This window comes from Squalius cephalus (genome assembly GCF_949319135.1).
Source record: "Squalius cephalus genome assembly, chromosome: 3".
NCBI lineage: Eukaryota > Metazoa > Chordata > Actinopteri > Cypriniformes > Leuciscidae > Squalius > Squalius cephalus.
This window is the reverse complement of record NC_137124.1, coordinates 51,893,223-51,903,709: the sequence shown is the minus strand read 5'-3', so window position 1 is coordinate 51,903,709 and position 10,487 is coordinate 51,893,223. Positions and strand designations below refer to the sequence as shown.

Below are 10,487 nucleotides of genomic sequence, written 5' to 3'. Positions count from 1 at the left end.
CACAATTAAAGACCTGTTGATTTACATAATATTAATATCTGTGACGAGCTGTTTGAACATTTATTCCTAAAACTAGCTAGAATCTATTTTACTAGCTTTTCTACGAACTAGCCTATTTATTTTAATTATTTGTAGCAAGTGACTTAATAGTTATTCCTAAATATTTCGTATCTCACTATACTTGGCTACCTTTTTTAAACTTGTCATATTAAATAATCACTAAATAATAGTACAGTAATAAAAAACAATCACTAAAGTTTCTTTTTTCAATTTGTTAATACCAATGGATATTACCGCTTGGATATCAGTATCCATTAGCATTTTTAGTGCTATGTTAAAACAAAAACAAAATATATATGAGAATAAAATTATATTTTGTGCAAAAAACAATCAAAATTCTGAGAAAAAGTCTTTATAATAAAGAAATAAAATGCTTTATTCTTATTGCAACGACTTTGTTCACAAAAATTTGACTTAATCTCACTATAATGCAACTTTATTAATATGACTTTAATCTTGTATTTGTAATTTTGACTTTATTCTCACAATGCTACGACTTTCTCATAATTTTTACTTCATTCTTAAAATATTATGACTTTATTATTCTCGACTTTATTCTCTCATATGACTTTGTTATTGTAATTTTGACATTATTTTCGAAATTTTAAGATTTTAATCTCACAATACTATTTTATTCTCAATATATTACGACTTTATTCTCATGTTGCTAAGATTTTATTCTCGTGTTGCTTTATTAAATAAAGATGAAAAACCGCACTCTCTAGTCAAATCTCATATATGTATTTATACCATGTCCACACAGACGCGTTTCAGCCTAAGCCATCATCAGTGTGTTGCTTTATTCTAATAATTTTTACTTAATTTTAAAATTGTATTACTTTATTCTCAAAATTCTTGATTTTTTACGTCGTTGTACAAGTGAAATGGAAAACTGACTTCTTACTAATAATAAAAAATAAAAAAGATAGCATTTAGTTATAAACAGATGGTTGGCCATAAAATACGTTTACATTTCTACACTATAATTTTTGTCATTAAAGACATTCAACAATTGTGTGTATTTATTCTGTGTATTACGGTAATGATTCAGCGGTTCTGCCCTGTTTCTTAGCTCTGTTATGAATGTGTGCTAAAGGTCATATTTAGTTCATTGCTTCTATAATAACCACCACAAAGCACGTGTTTAACATTAGTTTTTCACACTTACATAATTTAGTGGTCTGGGAGATGTGCATGAATTCGATAGCTACAAAAATAATTTGAGGTCTGTTAACATGATCAGTAACAAATCTTCCCGCAGTGCATTAGGCCTATATGAGGGGAGGGAACTGTAATCTGATTGTTTTTAAGAACATACTGTACATGAAGATGCTAAAACATCACAACAGAGATAAATATAGCACATGTTTTGGTTTCTACGGAGCGGTTATCAGAATGGCTGTTGGCGAAATTGGTGGCTGCAATTATTTTGCCAACCTGACTTGTTTTTTCACAAGAGCCTTCGTGTAATTTTTATTTGCTATCAATAATCTGCTTTAGCAGCAGTGATATCAAAGCAATAAGCTAGATTGCACCTATATAATTGGATTAGGGCATATTGCTGTTATAAAATAGTGTCAACAACAAATGAAGATAGGCTACAATTGATAATTTAGGCCTGTTACATTTTATTCCTCCGTGCATAGTTCATTAATCCTAAACATAAGCTGTTTGCGGTTGCTTTAAAACATGTCACATTAAAGTCAGCATGAAACGGAATATTCTTCCATAACAAACAAAACAAATCAAGAATTTGTGTTGACTTTAATAGTTTAATAGTTAGATTCTATTCTTCCATGTAGGCTAACCATAAGCTTGTAACAATAATACAGAATTCAAATCGTGTGCCGTATTTACAGTGGCTTTGAATGTGTCTCATTCAATCAAATTTGTGTTTTAGTAGTCTATACTATTAAAAGATTTCTCTAGATAAAAAGTGTGTGGCAGTTACTTTAAATATTTAAGTAAGTTTGATTTGAATTGTTTTACATGCAGTATTTATTTAAAAACTCCTCATTGTTATGCAGATCATTATTGTTGTTCAAATCATTGTTTTAAAAAGGAAAAAAAAGCAGTAAAAATATTTCCAATGCCATTTCATTCTTCAAATCCAAGTTGAAATATGATCTGGTGCATGAGTAAATTCACTTCCTGTCAACAAGCTTTGAAGCTCATGAAGTCTGGAATGAACGCTTGGATTGTTGTGGGATAGTACTAAGTGTCTTGGCATACATCTCGGGAAAAGCGTGTGAAATGATGAACAATTCTCTGTTAGCGATGAAGCTCCTTCCTCCTGCTGCGGCCTTCTTTGATTCTCTGCATCCTGTAGGTCTTTCGGGCCAGTTCCCGCTCTTTTACCTGTACCTCTGTGTCATCCAGCACCTCCAGACTGGATATCTGACTGATCACATACTGCCTGTCATAGAGAGATATACGTATTAGTAGTTAGTATGGACTCTATGTATTAGATTGAATCAGAATCAGATTGGTGGCACAAATACTACAGCACAGCTTGGTTAGTTATTGCACTGAAATCTGCTTTAGCAAAACATGACCACTAGATGGTAGTATACCCTTGTGAAAAATAAGTCTGCTTAATTGTCTAGAATGTTCACTTGTAGTATACTTCAAATATTAAAATATATGATCAAAAACTTGAAGTATGCTTAAAGATAGTACACTTTCATGACTGTTTCTTAAAAAGAGCACTTCATACTGTCAAATTAAAAGTTTCCCTTTAATGTACATTAAATATGTTAATAATAATCTTTTGTCATGCTGTAAAGAAGTACACTTATTTTGACGTACTGACTAAAATACTAAAGCACATGTAAAGTACTTGATTATCGTTTTAACTGTAGTGTGTTATTTAATATTACATTTAAAGTTTTAATATTTTAAATCTACTAATTGGAACTTCATTATTACAAATGTGTAATTACAAATATACTTAATGCAAGTTTTAATAAAATGACATTAAAGTATATTATAGTTGACCATAGATGCTTGTCAGTATATTCAGCAGTACGCTTTAACTTCAAACAGAATTATGAAATTACATATAAAGATGTAATTAAATCCTACTTGTCTGAAAACATTCACACTTAAATATCTTTTTTATTATTTCTGTAATAACTATTCTTTTTTTAAAGTATGCTAAGGTGCACTTCTTTTGAAGTTCTAAAAACAGACCAAAAAGTACAGGCTGATCAGATCAGATTTCATACCTGGGTTCTTCTCACGCTTACCTGTAATCGATATACTGCGTCCGACTGCCTCCATTAAAGTAGCTGGGTGCTGCTTCATTGTTCATCATACTAAGAATTCTACAATGAAACCAAACAGGTCAATAACTGGAAGTCACGTGTAAAGAAAACATGATCATGTCTACTGAGCATGTTCTTGGGTGAATGGGTGAACTCACTTGATATTTGGGAACTTGCAGGAGATCTCTTCCACAATAATGGGCAGGTTGCTGATTTTGTTCTTGTTGATCCACAAGGTGGTGAGGCTGGGCATGTAGGGGAATTTGACATGTGCGTTGTAGTTGTTGCAGTCCAGGATGAGTGTGCTGAGCTTCTCCAGACCCCCCAAAAGAGCAGGGTTCCGTCAGCAGCTCGGTTAAGGGCAATCACATGATAAGCTTGCGTGTGTTCTTGTTTAAAAGCCTTTCTACTAAAATAATAAAGGTTCCAAACGGGTTTTTTTTGCAGCAATGCCATAGATAGAAGAACAATTTTTGGTTCCTCAAAGAACCTTTCAGTGAACATTTTAATCATCCGTTTTAATCATCCGAAGTACATTTTTTTGCTATTAGAACCTTTTGTGCAATGAAGAGGTTCTATGGAGATCTGTTTTTAACCCTGTATCATATTTGAAACACAAATTTCTAAGGCCTCTAATTTATCAATGTGATCAAAACTTTGCTGAAACACCTGTTGTTCACAATCTTCTACATGCCTTCTGTCCTTTGATTGATAGTTTATACTTTTTTAAGTATAAAAAAGTCTTATCCGTCCTTCGGATGAGACGTTAAACCGAGGTCCTGACTCTCTGTGGTCATTAAAAATCCCAGGATGTCCTTCGAAAAAGAGTAGGGGTGTAACCCCGGCATCCTGGCCAAATTTGCCCCTTGGCCCCTGTCCATCATGGCCTCCTAATCATCCCCATATACTGATTGGCTTCATCACTGTCTCCTCTCCACCAGTAAGCTGGTGTGTGGTGGGCGTTCTGGCGCAATATGGCTGCCGTCGCATCATCCAGGTGGATGCTGCACATTGGTGGTGGTTGAGGAGATTCCCCCCTTCTATGTAAAGCGCTTTGAGGTCTCAGAAAAAGCGCTATATAAATGTAACGAATTATTATTATTATTATTATTAAGCAAATAAAATGCCTTTTGGCCTAATCGTAAAAAAAAAAAAAACATCTCCCTTTCAGCTCGTGATTTCAGGCTTACTGATTTTAAAGTAAATATTTCATTTACGGACATTTATGGACAGAGGCAACTTAGGTTTACTTGTTGATCATATATGCATCATTCTTTTCTTTTTTTCTTCTTCTTTTTTGTTGAAAAATCATGTTACAATGTGAGTATTGGCCTAAATATGATCAGGCTTTTGAGGAACTTTATTTGTTCATATCTCAATCTTCATTGTATTGTGTTGCATTAGCCTATAGAAAAGCTTAATCGTAAAACTAAGCATTTAAATATCATCTTCCTAAAACATAGGCCTATTATTGGGTGATATAGAGTGACAACTGATATCTACACTATAATGATCTCATTTATTTACATCACACTGTAAAAAAAATGATATGATCAATAAGTTATGACAACATATGTTTTTACATTGCTTAACTCATCAAAATAAATTAAGCAATTTTTAACTTTTTTATGTTATATTAGATTGAACTAAAAAAGTCTGTTTAATGTAATTTAAGTTGAAATGACATAAACATAAGTTGAGTGTACTTAAAAATTTAAGGTAGCAACTTTTTTTTTTACATAAATCAGACTTTTATCTTTTTGGCCAAATAAATATCGGCAACTGCACTAAATTATAAATTTTTACATTTTGGGCCTCTGAATAAAATGAAGCTGTTTGTTTCCTCCTCGAGTATGAGCTCCATATTCTCACTATATCAGATGAACCGTAAAAGCCTGATTTATCAAATATACTCAACAAAAATGCTAACTTTTTTTTTTGATTTTGTTTGAAAATGCAACAAAATGTTCCATTTAAAAAAAATGCCATTTCATGCCAAGCTTTACAGTTAATATTCCAATTTTTGCAATCTGTGTAAAAAAAAAAGCTCTATGTCCTTGTAACCATAGTTACCATAGTTATCCATAGTTAAGAAAACCTTATAATGTTAGTAACATTTTGAACATATGACCAAGACATCTGATTCCCAAAAGGATACTCATCCAGCAAGTTGTAACTGAGGTCCAGAACCTCCAGAGTGTCCTGATGCTGAAGAATGGTGTCATAGGGAATCTCCAAGAGGTCCTGGTAGGCAAAAGAGAGCCTCTGGGGACCCAACACCACAGCAGGACCAGCAGGGCTCGGGGGCCGGGGCCCGGTCTCCATGTCACTGCTCTCACACTCTTCAATACGGTCGGCATCCCACCACCACGGCATCAGGACACATAATGAGCTGATCGACCTCTTAACTCTGTAAAAATATGTTTTGTGAATGTTAACTCTATCGCCGCCAGCGTTTTTAAAAAAGGTGCCATTTTAAAATAAATGGCCCCCAGAATATTTTGTTGTATGAACATCCGAACATGCAATATATTAAAAAAAGATAGCTTTTAGCTTCATGCATTTTTTTTAAATCAACACTTGAATATATCTATGTTTCATTTAAAAAAGCAACATTTTGAGCAAAAAGCTGAGAAAATCAAGTTTTTTTTCAAAGAATGGAGCGGACACAGAAAAATGATCTAACACAGATGGAGTAAAACGAGTAGGCCTACATCAACACCCCTAATGCTTCACAGTCCTATAGCTCGTCCTGGGTCGACATTTCATTCAGCAACATTAGGCAAATTTGATATGCTGTTTGATGTTGATGATCCAACCTGATCTCACGGGAAAATGTACAAATTCTACGAGGTGGCTAATTCGTACGAATTCATACGACCTCACTTTTGCATTGATTTTTGCAAAATCGTACATATTTTACGAATTGCCCAATTCGTATGAATTCATACGAATTACCTACCCCTGACCCCGCCCCTAAACCTACCCATCACGTGGGTTTAGACAAATCGTACAAATTCGTACGAGTGAGGTCGTACGAGTGAGGTCGTACGAATTCGTACGAATTAGCCAACTTTTTATCATTCGTACGAATTCGTACGAATTGGTCGTGAGATAGTGTTGGATGATCGCGTTATTTTACATATGCATATGACTATGAAATAGCTTGGCTGTGTTCCAGTCCAAAATTGTCATGCCCTTCACTCGCTAACTTCCCTCCATCTCGTTCACTCGGATGTACGTCATTGCTTACGTTGCATGAGTGCCCACTACTGGCGGAACCTTTGCAATAAGCTGAATTGGAACGTGCTAAGCCCTTGATCACTTGAAATCCACTATGGGGTTGATTTATTATTTACATTTTCCCTTACAAAATTGTTTAATGCCGCATTCTACGTGTAGGTGTGTAGAGTTGTTTAATTATTATTATTATTATTTTTTAATAATTACTATAGATTTGTTTGTGGTGGGGTAAATTAAACACAATATGCGTTGACATCACAATCGTGTTGCATTGTGGTATATGCAGCTGCCCGAAATGTATATGAAGTACTCAAAATCAAGGGAGCGAGGGTCTGTCCATATAAACTTCCCCTGTCCACTTAATGCACTTCAAAATGGCGGCAGGGATTCCCCAGAGGGGAAGTGCTTAGGGAAGTTTGCAAGTGTGTGTCTAAAAGTGGACTGGAACGCAGCCCTTGTTTCTGCGTCTTCTTTGCATGTGTTTTGAGCAGGAGATTTAGTACTCTTTCAGGAGATGTGTCATAGCGCCCCCTACCGTATAACAGTGAAAACACAGAAACCCGGAAAATTCCGTGTTTGGCGGGGAAAGAGTTAAGGTTTCAGTTATTTTTAGTTAGATATTTGGTAGTTTTTGCCAAAAAGTCTCAGCACATTTGCTGTAACCACGCTGTAAAAAAGTTGTAAATGTAAATAAAGATTATTGGAGTAGTTACTGTGCATTTTATAAGAACATACTGTTAAAGTCTTTCTATTTCCAAATTTGATGTTTTACGCTCTTGAAAATAAAGGTCTTTTTTGGCATCTCTGGGAATTCCATGAAGAACTTTAAGATCTATGGACACTTAAGGTTCTACTGGAAAAAGGTCCTTTAGATCATTCAAATCAAATCAAACTTGATTTATAAAGCACTTTAAAACAACCGTTTTGGTCAAAAAGTTGACAGTACTGTACAGAGCTGTACGGACAAATAAACAACAAAAAAACATAAAATACATACTTTATGTAAAGCATATACTACAGATAAAACAAATCAAGAAACATAAAACATATGAAAAATAAACATAAGTAAAATAAATAAACAAAATGTCAATGTCAGGTGTCAAAAGCCAAGGAGAAAAGGTGGGTTTTAAAACCAGACAGTGAAAAGGCTTGTCTAACGGACAGTTTAGGAGTTGCCACAAAAGCACGGTCCCCCTGAGCTTGCACTAAAACTTGCATCCAAGTTAAAATTACACTTGCATTAAAATGTTCTTCACACAAAGAACTTTTCTTTTTTTAAGAATTTTTGGGAACCAAAAATGGTTCTTCTATTGCATCACTGTGAAACCCCCCTTTAGGAATTATTTAAGAGTGTACTTGCCATTCATTTGTTATTACTGAAAGTTACTAGCAATTTCTTCTAAGTAACAGTTGTTTTATAGTGAATGAGACTAGAGACTGGATGACATATCATATCTCAGTGTTATGTTTTGCATTGTTCATTTGCTCAAAAATGTCAAAATATTTTCTGAATACTGCCAGACATAGCATGAATAGGTCTATAAAAATGGAGTTATTCTGCCTAAACCAAATAGGCTATTATTAGCTAAGAATCAGCTATTAAAAGGGTATATGAAATGTGAATTCACATTCTAACAAAGAAATTATCCAGAAAATTAAAGCAATGTAATGTGAGGTCACCATCAAATATAAAAAAATAAATCCTATCAAATCCATGATTAGATGCATAGAATCAAATGGAAAGATTCAGCGGCCAACATGATGACCAAATAAAGTTCATTAATCATAGAAAACACCAATGACATTAAATGGTATTTGAATGTGAAGTTGCTCTTAAAATCTGGAGCAATTTTTTTACAGTTTTTTTAATTTTTTATATTATTATCAGAAACTAACATCATTCATCAGAATTTCCCCATGCACAAAACAGATGCAAAAATCCTTATGTTACTAAGAATCAACCACAATTGTGAAGAAGATATAGGATTACAGAAAAAAGTGCAGTCATTTCAATCACCCCTGTGATATTTACTTCAAAAAGGATTTTTTTTTTTTCAGTGATGCCATAAAAGAACAATTTTGGGTTCCCCAAAGAACCATTCAGTGAACAGTTTTTAAAAGATTTTTTTTTTCTTGTAAAGAACATTTGAAAAAAATGTAAAGAACCTTTTTCCACTATAAAGAACCTTTTGTGGAACAGAAAGATTCCATGGATGTTAAAGGTTCTGCATGGAACCAGAGATGCCAATAAAGAGTGGTAAGTAACATTTTTTCATACAGTCACAAGAATCCCGCATTTGGAATTCCTATAGTCAGAATCTTAACACTTACCGGGGTTAGCAGCTCTCCAGTGAGTGGTGAGATACGTCCTGCACAAATAAAATACCTTCTTTCATGGCTGGAAATGGGATCACAAGATGGGATAATCACATTGCCTGTTAACCCTTTCCTTATGGGGTTCACATGAACGTCACAAAAGTGTCTAAAATAGGTCATCAGCTTTTATGAAGCAGCTGATGCTAAAAACAGTGCCAGTTTTTAACTCATAGCTGACTCTTTTCACAATGAATGATTTGTGTAGCATGGCCTCCTGAGAATTAATTCTTGAACAGTTTGAGCTGCAAGGATTTTTTTTTTTACAAACAGTTAGATGGATCTGAAACAGCACAGATCATAAATATCTGATAGTGCCAGGTTTTAGGAGAGAAAGTTGGCAGAATAATATTAGTCTATGAAATAATATATGGCGATGTATTGTTAAATACTGTAAATTGTTTGTTTTTTTGTAAAAAGTACACTGTAAAGAATTATCGTGATTTTAACGGTAAAAATGCTACAGTGAAAAACTGTTAATTGGTTAACAGAAAGTTTCCGTACTATATAGCCTACGGTAAATAACTGTGATAGATCTAATAGTACATTTAATGTAATTTTACTGTAAAATACCGTTACATTTACAGTTTTTGAAAGTGAAAAAGAACAACTCATTGTATAATTTACAGTGAAAAAACGTAAATTGACATTCCCACAATTCCCTGCGTGACACTTCACATTTGATCTATTTTTGTTAAAAGAACTATGTTTCTTCATAGTTTTCTAGTTTGTTCTAATCAGTTATGTGCATTAGGGTTTTATGTTACATTTAATGTTGTTAAATTAATGTTTATTGCATTTTTAAAATTTCATGTGTGTTACCATGATGGTGTTTAATGTTTGTGTGAATGAGACTGTGCAGCTTCTATTATATTAGTATTACATTGCTTGTGTAAGAGCTGCTTCTTGTGATGAGCTTTGATTGATCATGTGACTCTCATCACTGCTGTGATTGTTGGTTATCAGTGTATTACAATGGTACAAAACAGCTATTAATACTTCAATAGGACGATAAATTCACAATATAACAGATAATGAATTACGGTTTATTATTGTAAATTTTAAGTTAAGTCTGTAAAACCAATAACGTTGCTACCGTATTTTTGACGGTAAAGTAGGCTACTGACAACCACAGCTGCTGTTTTTTTACCGTAAAAATCACGGTTTAATTTTTTAGTGTATTAATTGTTATATCATTTTCATTTGAAATCTATATTATGCCCAACAAGATAATATATGCTTTTGCAAAAAAAAAAAAAAATATATATTTTAGTCATGTAAAAATTCACATTAGGCTATAATTTAGAGTGCAAAAGCTGTTTTCAAAAGCCCCTATTTGTTTCTTATTTTTTTCATGAGTTGTGTATCCCATATTATAGGATGTTTTTATGCTAGCTTACATTTTATGTTGCTGAGTTAATGTTTATTGCATTTTTATTCTATTGTGTGTGTCTGTGTGTATATGGCACTGTGTACTGTTAGTCACAGGCCACTGAGTTACTTTGACGCATCATGTGGCTCATCTGTTTTACTACCTCTATATGC

At 33.6% G+C, this 10,487-nt stretch overlaps 1 protein-coding gene across 1 annotated transcript; it reads right to left on the bottom strand.

The window, feature by feature from the left end:
* Positions 1-1,666: 1,666 nt before the first annotated feature.
* LOC307156141 (leucine-rich melanocyte differentiation-associated protein) lies at positions 1,667-8,976 on the bottom strand. The gene is made up of 5 exons (XM_079867361.1): positions 8,901-8,976; positions 5,485-5,736; positions 3,485-3,667; positions 3,309-3,386; positions 1,667-2,476 (listed from the first exon to the last, which is right to left on the bottom strand). The coding sequence occupies exons 2-5, from the start codon at positions 5,700-5,702 to the stop codon at positions 2,332-2,334; spliced, it is 624 nt and encodes a 207-aa protein (XP_079723487.1). The 5' UTR covers positions 5,703-5,736; positions 8,901-8,976; the 3' UTR covers positions 1,667-2,331.
* Between the last annotated feature and the right edge of the window lie 1,511 nt (positions 8,977-10,487).

Excerpts from the sequence above, each read along its gene's own strand:
- LOC307156141 (XM_079867361.1), bottom strand. The coding sequence starts at position 5,702 with ATGCCGTGGTGGTGGGATGCCGACCGTATTGAAGAGTGTGAGAGCAGT. Across the intron at positions 3,387-3,484 it reads TGCAAGTTCCCAAATATCAA|AATTCTTAGTATGATGAACA; the intron begins GTGAGTTCACCC and ends GTTTCATTGTAG. Across the intron at positions 2,477-3,308 it reads ACGCAGTATATCGATTACAG|GCAGTATGTGATCAGTCAGA; the intron begins GTAAGCGTGAGA and ends TCTCTATGACAG.